We start from the raw sequence: 26,943 nt of genomic DNA on the forward strand, positions 1-26,943 counted from the left end.
GTGGAGGTAAGGGGTGGCGTGGGAATGGGGGTGGTAAGACTTACCTGTATACCCGACATTCTCGTATTGCTTCTCAGTGTTTGGGAAGAGTTCACTGCATGGGGACAAAAGGTTGAGAAGTAGGTTAGAGGCTGGGCATAAAAGAGGACATGCTGGGAGCTGGTTCTCTTTTGGGGGGACACTAAAACTTGCCCTGTCACACTGAGGATGAATGTGATGGTGTTAGGCCCCCCAGAAGGAGGCTGCCTGGAAGAGAGGAATCAGAGTCCCTTGGTGGAGTTGCCCAGTAGTCTCAGCACTAACTGAAGGTGGGTTTTTCTAGGAAAGCTGCTTGTACTGGGGGAAGGTAGAAACAAGAAATAGGGAGGGTCAGCCCTGTTCTCTCTGCTGGCACTGTCATGGCTAAAACTGGGAGAACAGAACAGATTTGAGTTAGTGTCAGGTTCTCTGGGCACGGGCTCAGGCTGGGTCTCTGGAAGGAGAAGGAACCTGGAGATGTGGAAGAAGAGCAGTTGGGCAGGGAGAGAGAGGGAAAGTATGGAAATGGGAGGACAAGAGAGATGGTGAGCTGGAGGCAGAGGATGCCTGGGGTTCGTGGGGCATTCACAAGGGAAGGGACATGCTGGAAAGAGAGCAAGAAGGACAGGAAGATCTGGGGAGCTGTGTCTAGGAAGACACGTTCAAGGCTGAGAGGAGACCAGATGAACATAAGCTGCAGCTGAGGAGAGAAGGAAAGAGGACCCAGGCAAAAGACTGGAGGGAGCAGTTCTGAAGGAGAGTCTCTGAAAGTCTGTGTACTCTGCTCTTTACCAGGAGGTGAAGTCTGCTTAGGGAAAGAGCCTGGCCTGTTGGAGGACAAAGGCGGACAGGGACCGATGAGTTGTGGATGGGATAGGAGAGTGGCTCCAACAAGCACCTTGTGTGGTTTTTCCAAGACTTCCCAAACCAGCCCCTCTCCCCAGCTTGCCCCTTGGGAGGACAAACACTTACCTGACTGGGCTTTGGACTTTGGTAGGCTGACCTGTGAGAGGACCAACAGAATGTCAGTGTGATATCCATGGTGATCCTCCATCTTGCCACCTCAGCAGTGTCCTGCACTCAGTCTTTAAGGGGCCAGGGCAGCAGAGAAGGTCTGCCCCAACAAGGAAGGGCATGGGACTCAGCTGGCATGCTGCAGCCAGTCCTCACCTCTTACTGTCCTGGATAGCAAATCCTAAGTCAGGCTCTTCTGGGTATGTTGCCCCCTCACTCCTGCCCTGTCTCCAAACTTTACTTCCTTCTTCCCCATTGAACTTCCTTCCTCCTACCTTCCTCCTTGACCTCCTCTGCAGTTACCCCCACTGTTCTTTCCTTCCTCTCCCTTCACAAAAACAGCTTCTAGCACTTTCTTCTTAGTGCTGGCCGCTTCTGCCCCTTGGAGAGTCAGCTTCAGGATTGGAATTGTGTTCAGGACTTCTGTGGACACTGTGGGCCATTCCCCTTAACTCTCAGCTGGTCTTCTTCCTTTCCCCTATTTATTGTTCTTAGAGTTCTTGCTGAATATCATTTGATTGTATATTCAAGAGTTTATTTCTGGGTTCTCTGTATTGTTCCAGTGTCTGCCTTTATGCCAGTACCAGGCTATTTTGATACTGTAGCTTTGTATTATGTTTTGAAATCCAGAAGAGTGAGTTCTCCACATTTGGCTATTTGGAGTGTTTTTGGTTTTTGGTAGCAGGGATTGAACCCAGGGGTGCTTAACCAAGGAGCCACATCCCCAGCCCTTTTTAGTTTTTTTATTTTGAGACAGAATCTTGCTAAATTGTTGAGTCTGGCTTTGAACTTGTGATCCTCTGACCTTAGCCTCCTGAGCCATATAGGAGTGCGCCACCATGCTCGACTTATTTGGAGACTTTTGAAATTCCAATTTTAGGATGAAATTTTCATTTCAGAAAGAAATGTCATTGGGATTTTGATAGGGATTGCACTGAATCTGTAGATACCTTTGGGTGATATGGGCATCTCTTTAAAAAATTTTTTTTAGTTGTTGATGGACCTTTATTTTATTCATTTATTTTTATGTGGTGCTGAGAATTGAAGCCAGTGCTTCACACATGCTAGGCAAACGCTCTACCACTGAGCTACAGCCCCAGCCCCAACATGGGCATCTTAACATTAATTTTTTCAATTCATGATTATGAGATGTCTTTCCAATTTTTTTCCATTATTTATGACTTCTTTAATTTCTTTTCACAATGTTTTGTACTTTGTTTCCAGCATATAACTTTTCACTTTCTGGATTAGGCTTTTTCCTAAGTATTTGATTTTGTCTTTTGATTCTGTAAAAACTGGAATCGTGATCTTTCCCCACTTTGCTTTTCCCACTACCACCACTGCTACCTCTGAGTTTCTTGAAAAGCAGAATCTGCTTTTTCCGCTTTGTTTCTCCAGTTTCAAACTAGTCTGTGAAAGTGGGTAGTGAACCAGTCCTTGCTGAGTTGGGTCAATTTCCTGTCCCTTCTGCTCTCTCCTTTACTTTTCCCAGGGCAAGCCCTCTCTTCTCCATGAACCAAAAGGTGAGAATTGATGAGAGATGACTGTTTAAAGGGAGAAGAACTGGTGTATGATCTGACTGTGTGGACAAGGACTGGTGGTTCTCAAAACTTGATCCCACTTGTAGGGTCTATTAAAAGGCAGATTTCCAAGCACAGACCTCAGAGCCGGACTTGGTGGGTTTGAGGGGAGCCCCACAGCTAGTTGCATTTTTAAGAAGTACCTTCGGTGATTCTGATGCAGGTAAGTGCTAAGAATCACCTAATCTGGAAGCTTGGGCAGAGGGTCCATGCTGAACCACTTACCTTTACTTCTTTTCCATCTGAGGAGGACCATCAGTCCCCAAATTGCAGTTACAAACACAGCAGTGGCCAGTGCCACCCCTACTGTAGCTCCCAGACTCAGGGACTGATACCCTGGGCTCATCTTGCTCTCTGTGACCTCGATGCCAGTTGTGGTGGTTTTGGAGGTTTTGACGGCTGGGGAAAGATAAGAAATAAGCAGATATCCTCCACTGGAGAAGTGGGGGCATCTGGGTGAGAGTTTTGCATTCTTGTTCACTAGTTTGGGAAATATGGGTGGGGAAGCAGCTGTCAGGAGTTCACATGAGGAGGGAGTAAAAAAAATGCAAAATGCTAAGTGCTGAAAATCCAGATGACCCAGCTTAAACCTGACTCTACACCACTTATTGGTGGTGTGTCCTCAGACCCTCACTTTGTCACTTACAAATAGGGTTAAGTAAATCACAGGCTTAAAGTTTTATTTTTATTCCTATAAATACATGATATTGTTTTAACCACATGTAAGGATACAGTTCAGTGGCACTAAGTACCTTCATTTTCTGTGCAAACAACACCACTATCCAGCTCCAGAACATTTTCAACTTCCTTTATGGAAACTGTACCCATCTATCAACTTCCTCATCTCCCCTCCCCCAGGCCCTGGCAGCCACCATTTGACTTTCTAGCTCTATGAATTTGGCTACTCTAGGGGCCTCTTAGGAGTACAACTGAACAGTATGTGTATTTTTACAGAGTCGCTTTGATATACCCAAGAACTGTGTAACAATGTTGCAGTCAATGATTAATAGCATGTACAACAGTGGTCCCGTAAGATTGTTTCACCTCGGGACATCATAGCCATCTTAGTCTGTGTAAATACACTCTTATGTTCACAGGAGGAAGAAATCAACATTGCATTTCTCAGAATGTAACCCCCTCATTAGGTGATTCAAGTGTGTAAGAAATACCTGTAAAGCACTTAATGTATATTGGAAATGTTTTTAAAGTTAAATTAACGTTGACCTTTGGGACCTACAAACAGATTGTACCTTCTTTGTAGATGTTTAATGATCATTAAAAATTAACATAGTATTCAACTGCAAGAAAAAGTAGCAAACTAAAATAAAAATTTCAGGTGCGTGTGAACTAAATTATTTTCCGTTCTTATTAGAAATTAATAAAAGTTACATGTATTGAAACATGACAGTGTACACCATAATTATGTATAACTATGTCAATTAAAATAAAAGATCAACAAAAGTTTAAATTCTCTTAGCTGAGAACTAAATATTTTTATTCTTAAAGAAATAATATATAATTACATAATTTTATGAAATAAAACCCAGAATATAGATTACATATGTTTAAAAAAACTCAGGAATATGACTAAAACTGTACTCTAAATTCATAATACTAAATGCTTTCATTGTTTAAAATGGGAAGACATTTTTTAAATGAATGAAATATTCAGTTTCTAAAGAAAAAGTACCAAAACAGAAGAGTCACACCAAAGAAACTCAGAGGCAGAAAGTAATGAAAATCTATGTAGGAATCAATTGACTGAGAAATGGGCAGCAATTAGAAGTAAGAAATTCAGGAACTGGTTACTGAGAGGAAGATATAAAATACAAGCAGACCTAACAACAGTAAAGGTCTGTTGAACTTGTGAGAGAATGTATGCTCCGTTATAGGCAGATACATGGGAAAATCTCTGAAATAGATGACCTTTTGATAAACAAATTTTAAAAAATTGATGTAAGAAATAATAAACTAACTGGTCTATAGAAAAATAAGAAAAAATTGAGAATGCTGTACCTTTCATAAAGACTCCAAGCTCAGGAGATTTTATGGACATATAACAATTTAAGGAACATAATTTCTAGGTAGAGGTTTCCAGAACATAGGGAAATATGAAAAACACTGCAATTCTAATTCATTTCATTAAATGATAACTGTGATGCTAAAATCCATAATTTTTAAAATGCAGATTAAAACAAGAGGTTGTCTTCTTTTTTTTTAACTGATCTGAGTGGAGGACAATACCCAGTATTATTGAAATCGGAGATTATTGAAATTTAGATCTTGCCACCCGTCTTTTTATTTTCTTCATCTTACTCAACTGTTAGCCTTTTTTCTTTTTCTTTCCCTCCCTCCCTCCCTCCCTCCCTCCCTTCCTTCCCTTCTTTCTCTTTTGAGACAGGATCTCTCTATGTTGCCAGGTTGCCTTTGAACTGCTCAAGCAGTCCTCCTGCCTCAGCCTCCCAAATGGCTGGAACGGCAGGTGCACCTCAGGCCTCACCCAGCATTCAATACTTCACCTGCATAGTTCATTTGGCTTCTGGGACACCACTCTCTCTCTCTCTCTCTTACCCTTCCTCACTCTTGGCTTCTTCTCTGTCTTTGTTGATTCCTGTTTATATTTTCACAGTCTCAAATGTCAGGGCTCAGTCTCAGGATCTCCTCTCTATCTATGCTCATTTCCCAGATGATCTCATCCAGTCCCATGACATTTAAATCCCATCAATATCCTGATTACTCCCAAATCTATCAGGGAACTTTCTCCCTGCACTGCTGATTCATGTCTTAATGCCTGCTCATGCTGCCACTTGTATGTCCAGTAACAACTCAGACTTAAGTGTTCAAAACACAACTCTTGATTTCCTCCCACACCTGTTCCTCCTCATTTCCTTTCCCTCCCCTATTGAGGCCATTCCGTCCTTCAAGATGCTAAGGCCAAAGGCCTTGGAGTCATCCCACATGGAATCCATGTGCAAACTCTGCCTGCTCTGTCTTTAACATATTACCAGTTCCAACTACCTCTCACCTCCTCCATTGCCATTGCCCTATTCCAAGATACATCACTTCTCATTCATCAAAGGCTTATTCTCCCTAAAGCAGCCAGAGGGAGCCACTGAATGTGTCCATCACATCTCTGCACACTGGTAAAGGAAGACCTCATTAGCTCCTGTGATACTCAGAGAGAAACTTAGGTCTTTCCCTGTCTTTTAAGCCACACAAGTTCTGTCCCCACTGCCTGTTCTAACCTCACCTCCTACTACCCTCTGCCTCTTCACTCTACTTCTGCCAGTCTTGTCCTACCAGATTGGAATGTTCTACTCCCAATCGCTCGCTTACTTCCTGTAGATCTGCAGCTAGGTTGGATCTTTCTGCTGGTTTTCCTAGATCTGCCCCCAAACACTTTTCCACCCTGTTTTGTGTCTTTGGAGGTTGACTGTGGTGGACTCCATCATGGGCCTCTCTCACCCTCTGATTTTCCATTTAATAGCCAGTCAGAGCCACCAGCAGGAGATGGAGGGGTCGAGGAGAGCGGGTCAGGGCACTCATTTCCGGGCCTTCATGATGGGCATAGTTGTACCTCTCCAGTAGCCACAGCTCCTCTCTGGACCCCCTTATACATTCCAATCCTCTTGCATTCCCTCTTTGCTCCTCTGGCCTACTGTTAATACCAGGGTGCTTCACTGTCCCTGATTGGTTCCCCAAATTGTGTCTCACTGAAAACTCTCCCCAGTTACCTTGTTTTAAGTGGCAATTTCCTGTTGTCACTCTGCCAAGTACAACAGAGGCATCCTCAGTTCAATCTGTATGAAGAAATGTCCTTAGAATCTCCATCTCACTTGTTCTGCTTCTTTTTCCCCTCTTCTCTTTTTCACCACCAACTGATTCACATACAAAATTCATTTACTCATTTTTTGTTCCCTCACCCCAAAGTAGGTCCTATCTTTGGGTGTTTTTAATGACTCTCTCCAGTGCCCAGATTAGCACTTGACATGATAGGCATGCAATCAATACTTGTTAAGTGAATGAATGAAGTGGTTTCCCATGAGAATTCCAGACATTCAACCATGGTTTTTCAACTTTTTGTCACTGTTGAGATGGTGACAGCTGTTCTGATTCCCATATCTCCATATGGGACCTGTTTCTTTCCTCCCTGGAGATCATTGGATCTTCTTTTTATCCCTGGTGTTTTGAAATTTTACATTTTGGGGCCCTGATAGGGGTCTTTAATTTATTTCTTTTTTTTTTTTTTTTGGTACTTGGGATTAAACTCAGGGTTGCTTAACTACTGAGTCACATCCCCACCCTTTTTTAATGTTTTCATTTTGAGACAGGGTCTTGCTAAATCCTTAGGGCCTGTCTAAGTTACTGAGGTTGGTCTCAAACTTGTGATCCTCCTGCCTCAGCCTCCTGATTCACTGGGATTACAGGTGTACACCACCCAGATCTTTTATTTCTGTCCATTTTTTTTTTTTGTGGGCTCTTTTTCCTAGCCTTTTTTTCCCTCTGATATTCTCTTCCCCATGGCCTTTATTTCTTCTTCCATTATGGGAACTCCCTTTATTCAGATTGGGTACTTTAATTGTCTTATCTTTCCTTAGTGTTTCCATATTGCTTTCCTATGACTGTTGTAACAAGTTACCACAAACTGGGGAAATTAAAGCAAAAGAAGTTTATCCTAATCTTTCTTTAAGGGGAAGATCAATGTTAGCAGTGCCCAGTACAGACAATATGCAACCCTAAACCAAATAGCCCCTATGAGGACGTTAATAATATTGTCAAAATAAACAGAATGAGTTTAATTATTATCTACAGTATAACAAATAGATTTGCCCACTATCATAGCTGTCACTATTTGCTGATGACATGATTTTCTATTTAGAGGATCCATAAAACTCCACCAAAAAACTTCTAGACCTCATCAATGAATTCAGCAAAATAGCAGGACATAAAATCAACACACATAAATCTAAAGCATTTTATACATAAGCGATGAAACATCTGAAAGGGAAATGAGGAAAACAACTCTGTTCACAATAGCCTAAAAAAAATACTTAGGAAATCAATCTAACTAAAGAGGTGAAACATCTCTACAATGAAAACATTAAAGAAAGAAATTGAAGAAGACCTTAGAAGATGGAAAGATCTCCCATGTTCTTGGGTAGGCAGAATTAATATTATCAAAATGGCCATACTTCCAAAGACGCTATACAGATGTAACTCAATTCCAATTAAAATCCCTATGACATTTCTCATAGAAACAGAAAAGGCAATCATGAAATTCATCTGAAGAACAAAAGACCCAGAATAGCCAAAGCAATCCTGGGCAGGAAGAGTGATGCAGGAGGTATCACAATACCAGACCTTAAACTGTACTATAGAGCAATAGTAACAAAATGGCATGGTACTGGCACCAAAATAGGCAGGTAGACCAATGGTGCAGGATAGAAGACACAGAGACATACCCACATAAGTACAGTAACCTCATACTAGACAAAGGTGCCAAAAACTTACAATGGAGAAAAGATAGCCTCTTCAACAAATGTTGCTGGCGAAACTGGAAATCCATATGCAGTAAAATGAAACTAAACCCCTATCTCTCACCCTGTACAAAACTCAACTCAGAATGGATCAAGGATCTAGAAATTAGACCTGAGACCCTTCACCAAATAGAAGAAAAAGTAGGCCTGAATCTCCATCACATTGGCTTAGGACCAGACTTCCTTAACAAGACCCCCATAGCACAAGAAATAAAAGCAAGAATCAATAAATGTGATAGATTCAAACAAAAAAGATTTTTCTCAGCACAGGAAACAATAATGTTAAGAGAGCCTACAGAGTGAGAGAAATCTTTTCCACACACACTTCAGACAGAGCACTCATCTCCAAAGTTTATAAAGAACTTAAAAAACTTTACACACAATATGCAAAGAACCCAATGGGTAGACACTTCACAGAAGAAGATATATAGGTGATCAACAAATATATGAAAAAGTGCTCATCATCCCTAGTAATTAGAGAAATGCAAATTAAAACCACCCTAAGATTTAAGCTAACTCCAATTAGAATGGCTATTATCAGGAATACAAGCAATAATAAGTGTTGGCATGGATGTGGGGATAAAGACACACTCATACATTGCTGGTGGAGTTGCAAATTGGTGCAGCCACTCTGGAAAGCAGTATGGAGATTCCTCAGAAAACTTGGAATGGACCCACCATTTGACCCCAGCTATTCCACTCCTCAGTTTATACCCAAAAGACTTAAAATCAGCATACTACAGTGATGCAGCCACATCAGTGTTCATAAGCAGTTCAATTCACAATAGCTAGACTGTGGAATCAACCTAGATGCCCTTCAATTGACGAATGGATAAAGAAACTGGTATATATACACAATGGAATATTACTCAGCCATAAAGAAGGATAAAATTATGGCATTTGGGGTGTGTCCCAGTGGCAGAGTGCTTGTCTAGATGCATGACGCCCTGGATTCAATGGCAAGTAAAAGCTTGTGAAGCAGAGGGAGCCCTCACCAGAAAAAAATCTAGCACCCTGACCTTGGATTTCCCAGCCTCTGGAATTGTGAGCAATAAATTCATATTGTTTCTATATTCAAAAAAAAAAAAAAAGAAAAAAGATCAGTGAACAGAATAGGCAACCAGAAAAGAAGGCTATTCTGCAAAAGAATATGAAAACCAGGGCTGCTGCGGAGCGGGTGTGGCAGGCTTTGGGGGGCAGCTCAGAGGTGGAGCACTGTCGCATGCATGAAGCCTGGGTTCAATCTCCAGCACCACAAAATTAAAACAAAAAAATCAGGTCCTCTGTTTCAGAAGAAGAGAATATATATTCATTAAATGGAACTGGGATAATCGATTTGTTGCTTAAAAATCAACTTAGTTAATTAAAAATTTAGTTGTATAAAAATCCATTTAGGATATACAAAGAACTCAAAAACTTAACACCAAAAAACCATGATAACCCAGTCAATAAATGGGCTAAGGGACTGAACAGACACTTCACAGAAGAAATACAATTGATCAATAAATATATGAAAAAACATTCAACATCTTTAGCAATTAGAAAAATGCAAATCAAAACTACTCTATGATTTTATCTCACCCCAATCAGAATGGCAATGATCAAGAATACAAGCAACAATAAATGTTGGCGAGGATGTGGGGAAAAAGGTACACTCGTACATTGCTGGTGCGACCATTATGGAAAAGTGGTATGGAGATTCCTCAGAAAACTTGGAATGGAACCAACATTGGACCCAATTATCCCACTCCTCAGCTTATACCCAAAGGACTTAAAAATCAGCCTATTACAGTGATGTAGTCGCATCAATGTTTATAGCATCTTAATTCACAATAGCTAAACTATGAAATCAACCTAGGTGCCCTTTAACAGGGATAAAAATGTGATATATATGTATACATCATCATATATATGATGAATATTACTCAGCCTTAAAGCAGAATGAAATTATGACATTTGCCAGTAAATAGATGGAGCTGGAGAATATCATGCTAAGCAAAATAAGTCAATCCCCCAAAAACCAAAAGTCAATGTTTTCTCTGATGCTAATTCATTAGCAGATGCTAATTCACAATGGAGGGGGCCTAGGGAAGAGTAGGGTTACTTTAGATTAGGTAGAGGGGATTGAAGGGAGGGGAGGGGGTAGGGGATATGAACGGTAGTAGAATGAAACAGACATTATTATCCTATGTGCATATATAACTATAACGATACAACTGGGGGGATTCTACATCATGTATAACCAGAAGAATGATAAATTGTACTTCATTATATATGATGTATCAAAATGCATTCTGTCATGTATAACTAATTAAAACAAATAAAAATTTTTTAAAAAATAAATTTAGTTTTGTACTTCATGCCATATATAAAAATAAATTCTCAGTACATTAAAGATGTTTTGTGAAAAGAAATGAAATCATTCAAAAATTAGAAAAAAAAGTAAGAATTTTAAAGTAAATATTTTCAATTTCTAGTGGGAGATGGGAATTTTTGTTTAAATAGAAAAGAATTCTCACAAATGAGAATACTCAAATGAAATTTGGTTATAAAAGTAAAGTTACATAAAATAAATTAGTAAGCCAACCACAAACAGTTATACTTACTGCAAATAGTCCTTCAGTTTGTGATATCTTAGCATGCCGCTACTTCCATTGGATCAAAACTGACTTTTTTTTTTTTTTTTTGGTACTGGGGATTGAACCCAGAGTCACTTAACCACTGATCCACATCCCCAGAGCTTCTTTGTATTTTTAGAGACAAGGTCTCAATAAGTTGCTCAGGCTGGCTTTGAACTCCTGATTCTCCTGCCTCAGCCTCCGGCCCCTAGGATCATAGACCTGCCACGAGGTCCAGCAACCATTTCTTTTTATCACTTTATTTTGGCTTGACAAAAAACTCACTGTTGGGATGAGGGCGTAGCTCAATGGTATTGAACTTGCCTAACATGCAGAGTCTTGGGTTTGATCCTCAGCACCACAAGACCCAAACCCAAACCCAAACCAAACCAAACCAAAACCTCACAGTAAGTCTGACTAAATCAAAGAAAAGAGAAAAGCCGAGAGGAATTAGGGAAGGAGGAAGAGGGGCCTGAGAAAACCCAAAATCTCTCAGAAAAGGTCATTTAAGGAAGTAGGTAGGAGGAACTGGAAATATAAATCCAGGCTATCTTGCTAAATTCAGGCTGAGCGCTTCTATCTACTCTAAAACCAGCACAGTGGTTAGGATGGGGCAGTGGGTCACAGTGGGAGCAGGGTCCGCTCTGGTAGGGAGGAGTCATTATCACTGACGTTGAGATTGCTAGCGCAGGTCATTATGAAAAGCAGACCCACTTAGTAGATTATTAGATTCCTGAAAAAGTTTCTAGAGGCAATGTACTGCCTTATGACCGCCTCCTGGGAGCCCCCCATTACGCACTTCTCTGTGAACAAACAGGTCCCAATTCCAACACCCCTACAGACTGCTATTGGAGTGTGTAAATGCTCCTCATTATTAGGTTAAAAAGTAGGTCCAGAGAAGTAATAGGACCAACTCGATGGGCAAGGCGTGTGGCCGGTGGTTAGGAGACCAGGGTTCTGCAGTTGAATGGTCCCTTCACGTCCCATGCACACCACTAGCGTGACTTTGGGCAGATGTGTAGATTCTGCTGGCCTCGGGTTCCCCATCTTTAAAATAAGAGAGGGCATAAGATGAGATCACCTACTGATATGGTAGGGTCGTGGTGAAGGTTAACTGAGAAAATGTCCAGCTCTCTGGCGGGGCCATGGTGCAGTGCGCAAGTGGGAGCTGCCAGTACTGGCACTGCGGAGGTGCATTGAGTGACCAGGACAGGGGAGAAAGCAGGATGGGGACATTGTGACTGGAAGAACCTGGCTAAGGGCGAGGGGTGAGGAAGGAGAAGAAGGAAGCAGGAAGGGCAGAGAAGAGCCCAGGGAAGCCAGATGAGGGATGCATTCTGGGAGGCAGAGCAAGAGAGAGAACTGGGAGGTTAGGAAATGCGGGGTTTTCCAGGGCCCAGGGGCACCGAGCCATCCACTGGGGGCACGTGCTGTGCCTTCTGGGCTGAGCTGAGGGCCGTGGGGACTCACAAGGTACATGCCCACCCTGGGGGTGGCTGGGGCCCAGACACGCCACATGAAGGCAAGTTAGGTCTTGGAGGAGTCAAGTCCACCTCGAGGTCATGGGGCGAGGGCAGAAGGGCCCGTCTGGAGCAGTAAGGAAGAGTCACCGGTGAGTCTGGTGGGTGCCTAGGCCTGGGAGCTGGGTGGGGCTGGAGGGGCAAAGTCAGGAGAAGCAGCTCCAGTTTGGGGGCGATTACAGGGAAGAGCAAAGGTGAAGTTGACAGGGGTGTGGGCGGAGCAGGGAGAGGAGACGGGGGGATGAGGGTTCCAGGGACGCCTCGGCCTCAGCAGGGGACTCACCGGGGGTGATGGTGAGTGCAGTCCCCTCGATGGACTGCCACTGCTTTACGCCTTCGTTCTTCGTATTCAGCTGGACTCGGCAGAAGTAGGTGGACCTGTCCTCCTCCCGCAGGTTCCGGATAGTGAGGGAGCCGAAATTCTGACCCTTCTTCCAGTCCAGAGACAGCCGGTCCTTGAAGTCCTCATGGGTGAAAGCTGGGGTCTGGTTGTAGAAAAATGGCCCATGGAATTCTTTCCGTCTCCAGGATATTTTCACATTGGGATTCTTGGCTATCTCCCAGGGGTAGCAGAAGCTGAAAGTGATACTAACGGAGCCACCCTTGGGGGCAGAGATGTTCTTTGGTTGGTTGACCCCATAGCTGTAGGCTTCTCTGGATCCTGCTGAGTGACCTTGAGGAGGGAGGGGAGAGAATTTGAAGCCACTGTAAGCGACAGAGAGGATTACCCCAGACCTCCTAGCACCTTCCTCCACAGGTGGTCAGGGGACACATGACCGGCTGTCCCTCTGGGGTCCCCATCTCTAGTCTTGGAGGAGGACAGAGGGTGAAGGGTTGAGACGGACCCACCCTGTGGAATGTCTACCTCCTGTTGGTGGTGGCAGGCTGGCTGGCCTTCCAAGTGACCCCTCTCCATATGCCCAGCCGTTGCCACCAGCCCTCTGGCCCCTTCCGTGGCTTAGGTAGAGCCTAGCCAGGGGGTCCTGGCCACTCACAAGTGTGCAGGGATGTGGTTGGTGGCGGCAGCAGCAGCAGCAGCGGCAGCAGGACCCAACCCATGGTCTGCTGTCCTCCAGGGGATGAGACAAGCAGAGCTGTGAGGGCAGGAGAGGAGGCCCTGTGGAGGAGCCCCTGGGGGACTCGCATGAGCGGCATGGTCCCCGGTAGAGCAGCTGGAGAGCCAGGGTCAGCTCCTTTAGGGGACCCTAGGAAGTTGGAGGCCTTCCCACCTCCCTGGATGACTAACACTTCCTTTATCAATCTGACTTCTTCTTTTTCTCTATTGCAGAAGGGCCTTCCTTGTGGTCAATGGCAAGGCAGCCCTGTCCTTGAGCCACAGACCAGGATGAGGTGGCCTGGGCTTGCTGAAGGGACTGTGGGGACAGGAAGACACCATTGCACCAGAGGAAGTGGCATCAGCCTCCTTGACTTGGAGAGCTCAGAGCAACTTCCCTTCTCTCCTCAGCCTCTTCCCTCATCCTAGTGGCCTCTACCATGCTTCCCCGGGGCCTCTCTGCTTCTGCTTTCCCCAGCCTCCTCAGAGGCTGCACCTGTCCCTGGGCCCCCCACCTGATGGGGCTGTCTACACCCATTGCCTCATTCCCAGCTTCACTGCTATCTCCAGTGTACCCACGGGGACACTGGGGAAAGAAGCTTTGGGCTGAATGGATCCCAGTTGGGCAGAGGAGAGGCCCCGCTGGCGAGAGGGGCCTGCCCTACCCAAGCTGACCTGGGGGTTCTGTTTTGGACTCGCCCCACTGGCTGTGAGCTATCCGATGGTCACTTGATGGCTGTGTCTCCCAAGCAAGGCCTGGACCCCAACCAGGGGTGGCGGGAGCTGCTGCTGGTGGCACAGAACTTTCCCAGAACGGCTTCTGGGCAACTTCACGGGACCCATCTGCTTCCGGTGCTCAGGCCCTGCTGCTGTTACTGCGAGGTCTGCTTAGACCCCGTCACAGTGTCACCCTAGCACCCTGGACCAGTGCCATCCCCGGGGCCTCTGCTCCTGTCTTCCCCCAGCGGAACGACAAGGCTCGCAGCCCACAGAGGGGGCTTGGGGATGGGAGGGCCTGCAGCTTGGGGGTCCAAGGATGGGCAGGGACTAAATGCAGCCCTTTAGCCTGACAGGTGGCCACTGGGAGAAGCCAGATTCAGTGCGCCCAGGGCAGGGCCAGGGAGGGGGCCAGGCCCTGGTCACACTTGAGAACCACTGCTTTAGATCTCCCCGGATCTCCTGGGCTACCGTTCTCCCCTCCTCCCTGGCCACAGCCATCCCTGCATAGGCCCCAGCCCTTTAAGCACCCGCTCTCTTCACCCAAGGGGCTTCGTCGGATTCCCTGCTGGTCCTGCGTTCATCAGGCCCACGGTGAATCGTGTTTTCTCATTTCCCGCGTTCCTGGTGTTCTGGCATCTGGGCCTTGATGATTGGAAAGACCACCCCTCCACAGTCGGGCCAATCTTAAAGCTTAACAATCAGTCTTCAGCTTCTACCAGGGAGCCTGCTGGCGTTATGACTAAGAATGTGTGACACCTGTGGATCCCGCTGGGGGACCTGGCCACTCCACACAGAGCCTTGGATGCTGCTGCCAGTGTCTGAGTCTGTTATGAGTAGCATACCTTACTTTGCTTTGCTGTATTTTACTACATGGAACTTTACTATATGGAATATCATATGAATATTGCTGTGTTATGTGTGATGTGCAAAAACCCGATGATGTAACCCTAAAAGGTGTAACCAGTGAGAGACCCCCATCCACCTTGTCCAGCCACGACAGACACAAGAAGAACTGTAAGAAGACCGGCCAGAGAGCAGGAGTCGGGACGGTGGAGAGCTGAGGTCACCAGAGGTCACCAGAGAGCTGAAATCCAGGGCAGGCTGAGCCCAGGACAGGATGAGACCCTGCCAGCCTCTGCTTCTCCCTGCGGTGAATGGGGTCCCATCGACTCCCAGTGAAGCCTTAAGACACGTCACACGGTGAGCACTGGGATGTGGGGTGTGAGACCAGAGTTAGGCTAAGCCTGGAGTTAGATCAAGCAAAGCGTGTAATTGCGTGCGGTGTATAAACCAGCACTGAGGGTTGCCTAGCTCTCGTGTCTCGCACGTTAACGCTGGTGACCAGGCAGGCCTTGCCCCCACTTCGGTTACCTCCTGGGTGCTGAAGAGGCATCGGCCCTCTGGACCCTCATTTGGGGCTCAGAAACCTGAAGGGAAGCTGTCAACCTGATTGACACCCCTTCCCGGCAACGTGCTCCTGCTTGCGTCTTCCCTCTTAGGGAAGGGACCTGCCTCCACAGCCGTCCTCTCTCCCCACAGCCAGGACAACTCTGCTTCCGACTCGAGTCCGTCCACTTCTTTGCTTCCACATTCTCCCATCCGAGGCTGGCACACCTCGTCTCCCACCTGGAGTATGGCAGAGCTTCCTGATGGTTCTCGAGTCTGCTAGCCCCTCACCCCGTCCCCAACACACACACACACACACACACACACACACACACACACACACACACAGTGTCTTTTTGTCCTTTTGTCATGTTAATCTGAATACTGCTGCTCTGCTTAAAAACCTAGTCAAGGTGACGCTGTGCCTGTAGGAGACCCCAGATTCCAGATCCCCTCCCTGGGCTGCCAGGGCTCCCCATGGGCTTCCTGCTCCCTCTCCTTTACTCGCCTTCCGCGCACGCTGGCTTCCTGGGACCCTGAGCCTTTGCAGTCCCACCTGCTTCAAGGCGCCCGTCATTCCTCCCCAGTGCATCTTGGCCTTTTCCTTTTGACATTTCCAAGGCCGTTTGCTCCTTGACATTCCCCCTTGGGGCATGGAATACAGGATACACGGCTTGCTTCCTCCGTCACCCCAGCCCCTGGCACTGTCCCGGTGCCTTGGAGGTAGTAGTCATTTCTGCGGGAATGAAATGAGGAAATGAAAGAATGGAAATGGGGAGGAAGTGGAGAGGGGTCTGGCCGGGCCCCAGGACAGCGTGGAGGGGCCTTGCTCCTTCTCTCTGTGAGCCCCCTGCAAGGTGCCTTGCTGGCCAGTCCTCTGAGGCCATCGGATGGTTGGTAGCCTCTTTCTGCCCCCCACCCCTGCCTCCTCCCGCTTGGCTGGCACTCTGGCTGTGGCAGATGCCCCCTCCTGTTGTTTGGAAACCACAGCTGGACAGCACTGTCTCGAATGTGAGTTTTGCCCTCTGGGGAGTCGGGGTAGCAGCCTGTGGTGAGGGGCGTGGGTGGCCTGGGCAAGGCCAGGCTCACACAGTTCTCCCCCGTTATTTCTAGTGTAGTTAATGTGACTTTTGTTCCGAGGGCAAGGCTACTGCGGCCTCCATCCTGCCCCCAGCCCTTCCAGACGGTCGGTGGCTTAGCAAGTAGCAGACCCTGGCCTCTCCCCCAGGCAGCCCCACTTTCCACATTTTGCAGATGCTGAAATGAAGCTGTTTGGAAGCAGATTTCTATGGAAATTCCACGTGTCACTGGCCGGCTTCCTGCAGGGGTTGGCTGGAACCTGTGGTCTGGAACTCTGGCCCCTCCCCACCCTACAGACCTAATGTCCTGAGCCTTTGTCTGTGTTTGGGGGCTGGAGGCACAGCCTGGGGTTCCTCTCCAGGGAGGCTCCTCACCTCCGGCCTGGCCTCTGCCCTCCGCCCCTGTGGGGTGTCCTCCCCACCCCCACCTGCTGGCTGAGCCCCTGCTCTTGCCCCGTCAGATGTGTTTCCTGGTTCTGACCCTGGCCGCTCACTGTTGAGATCTCCTGGCTACTTTGTGAGTGGGCTGCTTCCACAGGGCTGGGACAGAGGCCCTGAGGACAGCGCACAGCAAGAGTAGACACCCTTGGGGCTGACTGTTGGCCCATGTCACAGGTCGGCCCATGATTCTGGCCCCTGGTCCTGCAGCTCTTGCAGGATGGTCCCCTGGAGGGGCCTGCAAGAGCTGGGGAGGGAGGACTTGGGGGTAGTCCAAGCTGGTGGCAGCTGAGGACCTGGAGCCAAGTGGGGTTGGGCAGTGGGCTACTCAGAGGGCACAAGCTGGGCTGCTGGGCTGTGGCCCCTGGGAGGGCCAGGGACTCCATCAGAGTGGCAGGGAGGGGGAGGATAGGGGGAATTGCAGGCTGGGCTGGGTCTGGACTACAGAGGACCGGCAGAGGGACCAGAGTCGGGAGGGGGACTCCAATCATCAGTAAGCTGATGACATTTCTGGAGCAGGGTTGATGGGGGTGTGGGGACAGCAATGGGGAGCCTGAGAGTGGCAGGGCTGGATTGAAGGGATGTCAGGTAGGCGGTCGGGTGAGCAGGTCCTGTGGAACCAGGCGTTGGCCTGCACTGGCAGAAGGGGCAGCTGGAGGGCAGGGAGCAGTCCCTGCAGTGGCTTGGGGTGGCTGGGGGGTGGGAGCTTGGCCCTGGCCTCTGGAGTGGGCTGCTAGGCTGCCTGGTGGCAAGGGGAGGGTGAGCCTGTGGAGTCAGCTCAGGGGTGCAGGGCGGTCATTGTCCCTGCCAGCCCCGCTAGCATCAGGGCATCCAAGGCTGGACCCCGGCTGGGGCCTGGTGTCTTGGGCCCTAGCTCTCTGGCCCTCTGGGGACTGTTTGGCCCATCTGCAACTGTGCCATTTGCCACCTGGTAGACACTTGCAGCCAAAATCAAGCTCCATCTGTGGTCCCTGTTACTGCCTCTGGAGGCTCAAGCAGCCGGCACAGGGCCTCTGCCTACCTGGGAGCAGCGTCCACTGGAGCGTTCTTCCCTAAAAGCCCTTCAGCCTCTGCTCTGTGACCCTGTGCAGGGTCCTGAACTGCTCTGGACCTCAGGCTCCCGTTTGTTCAATGGCTGTTCTGAGAATACCTACTCCTTGGGTGGCTACACCAGTCCAGGCAGAGTGTCCAGTCCCGAGCTGGCTGGTTGGCAGCCTCCACGCCCTTAGGCCTCCTCAACCCTTTTGATGTACTTCAAGAGCAAAGAGAGTCTCCTGAGGTTAGCTGAGCCACTCAGGTCACAGAGTGGGAGTGACCAGCGGATCCAAACCCAGGTCTGGTCAGGCCGAAACTATGGGCATGGCAGGAGGGCAGGTGTTTTCCTGCACACCTGGGGAGCTAGAGGGAGGAAGGCGGAGGTCTTGGCCTCAGTTCTGTCCCCTTGAGCGGGTCACCTTTCAGGCCTCATATACTGAATGGACAGAGCTCAGCAAAAGGGGCCTGCAGACAGCTGACCCTGGGTCTGTGCTCCAGCTTGCCCAGGGCACCATGAGTACCCAACTCAGCTCTTGGGGCCCTTCTGTCTACTGCTGGCTCTGGCAGTGGGGAGCCACTGGCTTTGGGAAGAAGACTTCCTGGGTCCTCAGGTGTTCAGCTCTGAGCGCCCCTGGGATCAGGCTGCTGTGGCCTCGAGTCGGGGGAAATCATCCTCAGGCAGGGGGCTTCTCCCCCACTCCATGGTCTGGGGAGGCCTTCAGAGTTCCTTCTCCTTCCCATCCTAGAGAACTCCCAAGCTCCTTGTGAGACCCCACAAGCCCCATTAATAGCCCCAGATTTGGACAAGTTTCTGGGGTGCTGGGCCCTGACGGACACCCTCCCCCGCCCGGACACCTCCCTCCCACATCCTCCTTAGGGATCTCTTCTGCAGCCTTTTCCTCTCGTCCTTGAACCCAGCACAATGCGGGTCTGGGAGCTAGGTGGGGCTAGGTCCAGGGAGGTCACCAGGAAGGTCCCCATCTGAACATGTCTGAGCAGGAAGCTACTGGAAGAGCCTGTGGTTGGACTGAGCCTCCGGGAAGGCCTCCCGGAGCAGAGAGAGGCCAGCAGCTGGTGCTGCCTGGGACCCCCAATCAGCTCCAAGGAAGGGGTGCCGTCAGGTGCCCCCCACCAGCATTCACCCTGGCTCGGGGTTCAGGGCCACACTGCTCCTTGCTGCAGGGAAACAGCCATGCTCCTGGGAGACTGTGGGGCTCTCTCACCCACATTGTCTGCTGTGAAGGCACCGGAGGCCCTGGCAGCTGCACCTGCTCACGGAGGAGGGCTGGCCCCTGGCCCCTGGGTGGGACAGTTCAAGGGTAGGTGAGCTTGTGTTCAGTCTCTGCGTCTGTGAGGGCCTCTCTGTCTGCCCTGGGAGCAGTGTCTGGGGCCCTGGTAACAGGGGAGGGGCTGGTGGACGTGCCTGTGGGGACTCGAGGTATAGGTCTCCCCTAACATCCCCCTCCCCTGCCTCTGAAGGCCAACTCCGTGGAAGAGGGCGCCAGGGCCCACCCCAGGCCCACCAGGGAGACAGTCCTAGAGACCATGGAGACCTGCTTCAGGCCGAAGCCCCAGGAGTGCCTGCTTCTGCCTAGAAGAGCAGCCAGTGTGTGGGGGCTTGAGTTGGACCATCCACTGGGGATCACCAAACCCTCAATCCCATCCTCCCAGTCCCTCACTTCCTTCATGTCGGCAAGGCCCGCAGGCCAGGAGCCTGCCTCCAACCTCCATGCTGAGCCCCGTCCTCCTCTGGTTCCAACCCGGCTCCTAGCTCCCAGGGGTAGAAAGCACTCTAACCCCTTAACCCCCAAATAAAAGAACGCCCAACCAAGACCACGTCAGAGGAACCACATTATTGACAGTTACTGACATCACCTGGAGGTTGGGGACATGTACAAAACAGGAAGTGACCTGGAATGGGACTTTGTCACTACATGTACTCACACCTGTGCCCACACAGGCACACACACTGACCACATCCGCAGCAAGGGGGCCCTGGCTGGGGTTCGTGAGACACTTGTTGTAGAGCTGAGAATAAAACAAGATGTAGAAAGAGCAGATGCCTGGGACACAGACACTCAACAGAAGGGTCCTGGAGGCCTGGGGAGGGAGGCCGAGGGGGCCTGGAAACTCTCACATCAAACCTCCAAGTGCCGCCCCATGACCCTGGGCCCCAGAGAGTCAGGGGAAGGGCCGAGGTTGGGGCCAGTGCAGGGAGGCCTCGCTCCTGCCCCAGCATAGAGTCCATTCTCAACAGAGATGAAACTGCTGCGTGGAGTGGCCAGCCGGGACACCCGGGTGGCAGGCACCTGGGGTGGGCATGCAGTGTGGATAGGGGGCAGTGCCCACCGAGACGGTTGCTGGTGGGGGTGCCCCGTGTCCGGAGCTGCCAGGTGGAAGGTGGCAGGGGTGTAGGGGAGGTGGGGGTCCTCCAGGGCGACTTGGCTGGTGGCCTGTGGAGGAGGGAGAAGGGCCGGTAGGCTTCCATCTCCAGGCCTGGTTCCAGCCCTCCTCCCAGGTCTCACCCGAGCGTCCTCCAGGTCTCACCTGAGCTCTCCTCTGTGCCCGGGAGCTGGGGAGGGGTGGCCGAAGCTGAGCGACAGACCTGGGAGAGAGAGCGAGGGGTCAGAGGCAGAGTGTCACTAGCCCAGTGGTGCAGGGACACGGGGACTGGCTCTCACCGATGCCTCTGCCGACGTACGAGGTGTAGGAGGAAGATGCAGCCACACAGGAGGACCCCGGAGGCCCCAAAGATCCCGGCCAGGTCTGCCTTCAGAATGGGGGCTGGAGAGGGTGCAGGGAGCCCTGGGCAGATGGGCAGGGTGTCAGATGAGCGGCCAGTGCCCAGGCCCTCCTGTACCACAGGCCCTCTCCCCAGTCCCACCTTTGTCTCCACAGGCTTCCTGGGAGCCATTGGGGAAGGAAATGAACTTGCAGCAGATGGTGGTGTTGGCCCAAGGGCTTCCGGCCATTGACCCTTCCAGGGTGAGGGAGATGCTGCTTTTGGTCTCCCAGTGCGCCTGGAGGACAGGGGCCCACTGCTGGGTTCCGAATTCTGGGTGAAACACAGCCAGGCTGGTCCCTCCAGCACCATCAGGCCCCCCCAAGCTCACAGTCACCAGGGAGATGGAGCCAGACCCCAGGAATCCACAGCGAACAGTGAAGGTCGGGAGCTCCGTGGCCTCCATCTGGACTTGCACCCACACCTTGGGGGTCCCTGAGGAGCAGGGAAGGAAGATCAGCGGACTGGCCCCAGGGTCCCCACCCTGTGACCTCTGTATCTCTCTGTCTTCCCCACTCACGTGCAGAGATGCAGAGGGTCAGCAGTGCCCAGAGCAGGACCAGAGGCCTGGGCCTGGCCATGGGTCCCTCGCCGCCCAGACTCTGGGGGCTGCAGGGAGGACCCAGGTCTTCCGGTTCTCCTTGAAGGAAGTTTTCATGTTGTCAGCAGCCTGGGTGAAAGGAGCTCCCCACAGCCCAGCCCTACTTTCTTCTCCTGTGTCTTCCTCCAGAAGTGGTTAACACTGGGTAATGGGTTCCCCCCTTCAAGGGACAGTGACAGCTTCCTCTGTCCCCAAGAGCTGTGCTTCTACCAGAGGGGTGGGGCGGCTCAGGTTCTGTCACAGCACAGGTGCTGGCTGTACCAGGCCCTCGGGGAGAGGACAGAAGAGGTGCTGCAGGGGATGCTGAACAGCAGCTCTTTCATGGGGACAGGTTCATGGTTGTTCATGAGGAACAAGGCTCTGACCAGCCCAGATAAGGGGTAGGGAACGTGGAGGACTCTAAGCAGGAAAGTCAGTGGGGAGACCACCTAGGAGCCAGGCCCGGTGCGACCCAGTTCACACCTGAGGTGGCCTCTCGACGCACTGCTTGCCAACCATCCCATGTCTAACTGCTGCCCTGAGCACCCTCCCGAGCTCCTTAGTCACAGTTCCTGGACGCCCAAGGGCGTCCCACTGGAGCTGCGCCTTCTCAGCTGCCTCCTTCACCATAGAGCGCCCCTGGCTTCCAGCTGCTCGGACCCAAAGCATAGTCACCTGTGGCTCTTCTCCTGTCTCCAACCTGCCAGGGCACTCACCTTCCCATCCTGACCAAATGCCTAATTCAAGCCCTCTGCCCAGGCAATGCAGAATTAGCCTGTCTCCCTGCATCTCCCACGGCCTCCCTAAGCAAGCTCTCCATGCCGCAGCCAGTGTGACCCTTGGGAGCCCATGTCACCAGGCCTCTGCCCTTCCTAGCTCAGACCCTATCTCACCCAGAGCCAAAACCTCAAAGGCCTCCATGATCTAGCTCTGCGTTCCCTGGCCTCGCTTCCCCTCCCACCTCACCAGCATACTATTTGTTGAATCTGGAGGTGACATGAACCTGCTGGCCCTTGGCCACAGTGTGGATGGGGATGCAATGAGAGACCCCTTCTGGCTCCACTTCTGTTTCCTCTTCCCGCCAGGTGTTGCTCCAAATCTCCGACGTGCGAGTGTTCATTGACAGAATGCACCTTGACCAGGACTCTGCTGCCTATGCAGTGACAGGTGACCCTTCCCAGGGATCAGAAAGCTTTGTGCACTGGAGCCTGAATCTGAGACTGGCCTACACTTGGCCTGAGGACTGCTTTGTCCAGGTGTGGTGAGGATGAAAGAGACAGCCCTGTCCTGGGTCCCCTCTTTGAAGTGTGGCCTGTGTGTCCTGGACTGAGTATGCTTAATCTTGTGGTGATGGCCAGAAACCAACCTGGCCCTTGGGCAAACTCCCCTCATCCTTCCCTGCAGTCCACTAACTGGACTTCACAGGTGCCTCCAGACCAGTTGCCCACTGTTCCGGACTGGTTATGCCACAAGTACCCACCTGGTTCAGACCAGCTTTCACCACTTCTTGCACTACTGAGCCCAGATGGCAGGGTTGAGACCTGGGCAGAGATGACCCCCTCAGTGTGTCCTGGCCGTGTGGATGTGGGGCATCTGGGACGTGTGTGGGCTGCTGACCTCAACCTCCCTTCTGGAGACTCTCTCCCACCTACTGCGATCCAGCCTACTTTGCAAGACCCGTCTCCAGGAAGCTGTTTCAGCCTGAGCGCTCCCTTCTCCAAGCCCGTCACAGGAGGGCACTCAGGCGGAGCCAGGCTCTCCACAGCCCTGGGGGTCTTCACCCGTTGACTCTAAGACCTGGAGGAAGATTCTCTTTTGATCAACACCTGCACAAAGTCCACAAGAAGGGCTCAGAACTTACTGATGGATTTTAAAGTCACGGCACGAAGCCAATGACTCGCCAACATTCTCAGTTTTTTAATTTCAATCTTGGAAGTCATGTTGTTCCCTCAGTCCGTTTTTGCTGTGCAAGATTCAAACAAGATGGAAATAGGAGTTTCTGGAGGCTAACGCTATCATTTCTGGGTTTTGTGTATTGTTTAGGAAGACTGAGGTTATTTTTATGTTTATGAAAGAGAGTTTTAATAAACTTTCCATATGCTCTGTGGAGAGCTTTTTAAGTACTCTCATTTTGGGGGTGGCATGAAACAGCTGCAGATCATGTTAGGTGGAGTGCCAGATGCCAGCAAGTCATTTTTACCCCCCTTAAATAGTTGTTTACCACAAATCATTTTTTAACCAGACTCTTTCCTTATCGTTTCAACATGCCACCTTGATCAGAAAATGAAGTCTTATAAATAGATCTATTTCTGGCTTTTCTTTCTTTATCTTGTCTTTGACTTGCTTACTCCTGTTTCAATACCACATGGTCCTAACCAGAATACTTCCATGTTTTGCTGTTTGTGAGGGCTCATGTTCTTTCTCAGAACTCCTTGTCTATTCCTGAACATTCTCCAGAATTTTAATTCCAGAGACACAAAAGGTCCTAAGCCAAGCAATGAAAGCAAGCCCTGTGTCAAGAAGCTGGCATCGCGGCCCCCACCCCACCCCTGACCTGCAGTACAGGCAAGATGACGCTGACTACCTCTTGTCCAGACAGTTCTTGGTGATTCCCTGCAGCCACAACCTGAGGCCAGCTGCGGTGAAACAGGCTTGGGCTCTGCCTGTAGCGTTAGGCCGTGAACATTAGAAATAGCCACAACTCACACAGCTCCATATCCGCGGACAAAGCTCCTTAACCTCGCAAAGATGCACGATTTCAGCAGGTGGGGTGCTGTCTGCTTCACGGTGTGGTTGAGAGGACTGAGTAGGTCACCGTCGGTGGACCCTGCCCAGCCTGGCTCAGCCCTCAGGGGAAGGCTTTTGTATAAGACATAACTTGAGATTGGTCCATTCTCTCCCAAGATATTGGGGTGGGTTTTCCTTGTGGCTTGTGTGGAAGACATCAGGACATCTTATGACACCTTCCCAGCAGATCAAATCCAGGATTCTTTTATGTGGGCTACTTTAGCACTGAGCTACATCCATAGTGCTTTCTACTTTTTGACACAGGGTCTTGCTAAATTGCTGAGGCTGGCCTTGAACTTTTGATTCTCCTGCTTCAGCCTCTCAAGTTGCTCAGAATACAGGAGTGGGTCGCCATGTCTGGTCCCTTTCTTTTTAAAATTTTTGAACCAGGATGTTTCTGAAGTTATAATCAACTGTGCTTTTCCCTAGTATTTCTTCTTCCTTACCTTCCTTTCAAACAGCTGACTCTGAGGAAGACACATTGGCTTCAGCAGAGATGTGACTGGTTAGGAGAGAAGCAGAGGGTGTTGGCTAGGCTCTGGACTCTTCAAGAAGACCGGGAAGAGAGGGCAGGTAAGGAAGCTGTGACCCGGGGCTCTGAGTTCAGGGGGGCAGTCTGGGAGGCATTAAGGACTCTGGGGAGGCAGGGCTGCTGCGGGGGAGGCTGGGCAGATTCTTGTGGCCACATCTGGCACAGGAGCAGCGAGGGTTCAGGCTGTGGGCAGAGGTCCAGGGGCCGCCTCCCTCCCCCACATGCCTTGGGCACTTGACACCGCCTTAGGAAAAAGGATGGAAGCTGGAAGAATCAGGAGTTTTCCACCATCTGGGCAGGAGAACTGCTTGAAATTATAGAGGAAAAAGTTTTGTTTCTGCTCATCTGAGCTTGTAGCGTGAGACTTATAACTGCTACATTCATTTTTGCCTGTTTTACATGTGAAAACGACCACTTTTTCCATCTTGTTTGTAATAGCATTTTACCTTTTATTAAAGTAATACAAATAAGAGGTAATAGCTGAGTGACTTTTACGTGCTTAAGTCTCTTCTGAGTGATTCACGCTTTAACAAACTATGAGGGAAATGGCTTGCCCAGTGCCAAAAAACTACTGACAAAATCTTTAGCTCCAGACCCCACAACATTAACCACTCTGCTGAGCTGCTTGTCCCACACAGTTAAAAAATAAAAATGGATCTACAAGGTTGTGCCGATAAACAGTAGGCCTGTGCTGTGGGAGCAAAGCTGGGACATGAACGGTGCCTCCCCGTCACCAGGTCAGGCCACCTTCCTAGGCTGTGAGGTGACTTGAGAGCGGGTACTGCAGTCAGAGGGACAGTTTTGTGGCGTCTGCACACATCATTTGATCCCTTCACTGGTCTAATCTGCTGAGGCGAATTGAATGTATTTGCTTCCAGCTTCCCTGGAGTCTGAGCTCGCTGCATGCTTGAGGTTTGCTCTCCTCTCCCGGGTTTATCTTTGCCAAGTTTTCCACTCTTCTCATGAGCTCTCTGTTCCCTCCGGGCTGGGCTGTTTGTCCATGCTGTCGCAGTCTGGCAACACTAAGGGGTCATCAGTGAGCCTGCACTAGAGGGACTGGTTTTGTGAATCCTTCTGGGACGAGGTCATTTCATCCTATCTCCAGGGCAGGATCTAAAGAGCTCATCAAGGGAGACTTCAAAATGTCTATGTGTGAAAAGAAACCTTTCCCTTCTGGCCACTGTCTCTCCTCACATCAAGGCGCAAATTCTCCTTTCATCCTATAACCTCTGGGCCAGGGATCCTGGGGTTCAAAGAGGGGGTGCATTTACCCAGTAGCTGAAGACTTTCTCAGTCATCCAGAAAAACATGTCTCCATGTTGTAATTCAGGTGATACCAACAACTCTCCTCTGGGAAAGCTCACAGCCATGTCACAGGTTGAGGAGGATCAGTATTCAATATTGGGCTAACAAAATGTGAATGTGCAGCAGGGCCAGCCCCCAGGAAAGCATTGCTTGGCGTCCCTCATTAGCCATGCAGAGGCCTCTGCATCATCTCCCGAGTCAGCCTTCTGGGCTGGGGGGGGGTCCAGTGTGGCCTGGGTCTGACTGTCTCAGCCAGCAGGGAGCAAAGCTGAGCTTGGGGAGTTGGGTTGAGAGTCCAGGTGGTACGCAGGACCCCCACTGCTGTGCATGGGAAATGCTCATTTCTAACTTAATACAACGAAGTTAAGTTTGATAACTATTCAGTGTCACTGGTGCCCTCACTGGTATCCAAGGGTCATGGTTCATCTCTAGTATGATCAAAATCCTGAGGGAAGAGAGGCAAGACCACAGCCTGTTACCAACTGTGGTTTCCGTGTCACAGATGTACTGGCTTCGAGATCCCAAATTCATTTCCCCAATGAGAATGCTATTTGCCCTTGGAAATCACTTTTCTAACCTGTTTGTGAGTTTCCCAAATGAAGGATGTTAGTGGGTTTTGAACTTCTCTACTGAAGCAGTAAATGCAAAGAGGCACCTATTCCATTTGGATTTGTTTTGAGAGGCATTCTGCAGCTTTCAAAAAAGGGTAAACCATGATCTAAAGACATTCCTCACAGCTGGGGAGATAGCTCAGCTGATAGAGTGCTTACCTCGCAAGCACAAGGCCCTGAGTTCAATCCCCAGTACCGCCAAACATAAAATAAAATAAATGTTCCTCACTTTGCTCTCAGTAAAACACCTTGTTTTTTTAAGAGCAAAAATATATTTTGTACTATTAACTATTTTAAAAACACTTATTTCAGTAACTTACCCAATGTATTTTAAATGCGTATTACAA

The 26,943-nt window shown here is 49.7% G+C and overlaps 2 protein-coding genes and 1 long non-coding RNA gene across 5 annotated transcripts in view; 1 reads left to right on the forward strand and 2 right to left on the reverse strand.

Annotated features, from left to right (window-relative positions):
* Positions 1-13,524, reverse strand: part of LOC124970172 (paired immunoglobulin-like type 2 receptor alpha) — a 15,343-nt gene extending 1,819 nt beyond the window's left edge. The window contains exons 1-5 of one of the 2 annotated variants that reach the window (XM_047533322.1): positions 13,283-13,524; positions 12,571-12,960; positions 2,838-3,011; positions 991-1,021; positions 45-94 (exon numbers count right to left, since the gene is read on the reverse strand). In XM_047533322.1, coding sequence (XP_047389278.1) covers positions 45-94; positions 991-1,021; positions 2,838-3,011; positions 12,571-12,960; positions 13,283-13,442 — 805 coding nt within the window. In that variant the 5' untranslated portion in view covers positions 13,443-13,524. The remainder of the gene's footprint in view (positions 1-44; positions 95-990; positions 1,022-2,837; positions 3,012-12,570; positions 12,961-13,282) is intronic. The other variant, XM_047533323.1, reaches the window with a different exon arrangement.
* A 61-nt stretch (positions 13,525-13,585) lies between these two features.
* On the forward strand, positions 13,586-20,758 carry LOC124970174 (uncharacterized). The gene is made up of 4 exons (XR_007106084.1): positions 13,586-15,261; positions 15,601-16,458; positions 19,182-19,318; positions 19,479-20,758. It is a non-coding gene; the product is annotated as an uncharacterized LOC124970174 (long non-coding RNA).
* Positions 19,838-21,525, reverse strand: Pvrig (PVR related immunoglobulin domain containing). 2 transcript variants are annotated; one of them, XM_047533325.1, is made up of 6 exons: positions 21,302-21,525; positions 21,113-21,216; positions 20,884-21,019; positions 20,681-20,804; positions 20,547-20,604; positions 19,838-20,452 (listed from the first exon to the last, which is right to left on the reverse strand). In XM_047533325.1, the coding sequence occupies exons 1-6, from the start codon at positions 21,360-21,362 to the stop codon at positions 20,138-20,140; spliced, it is 798 nt and encodes a 265-aa protein (XP_047389281.1). In that variant the 5' UTR covers positions 21,363-21,525; the 3' UTR covers positions 19,838-20,137. The 2 variants fall into 2 exon arrangements, with proteins under 2 accessions (XP_047389281.1, XP_047389280.1); XM_047533324.1 differs by having other exon boundaries at positions 20,884-21,216; positions 21,302-21,524.
* Between the last annotated feature and the right edge of the window lie 5,418 nt (positions 21,526-26,943).

Source organism: Sciurus carolinensis, chromosome 18, assembly GCF_902686445.1.
Source record: "Sciurus carolinensis chromosome 18, mSciCar1.2, whole genome shotgun sequence".
NCBI lineage: Eukaryota > Metazoa > Chordata > Mammalia > Rodentia > Sciuridae > Sciurus > Sciurus carolinensis.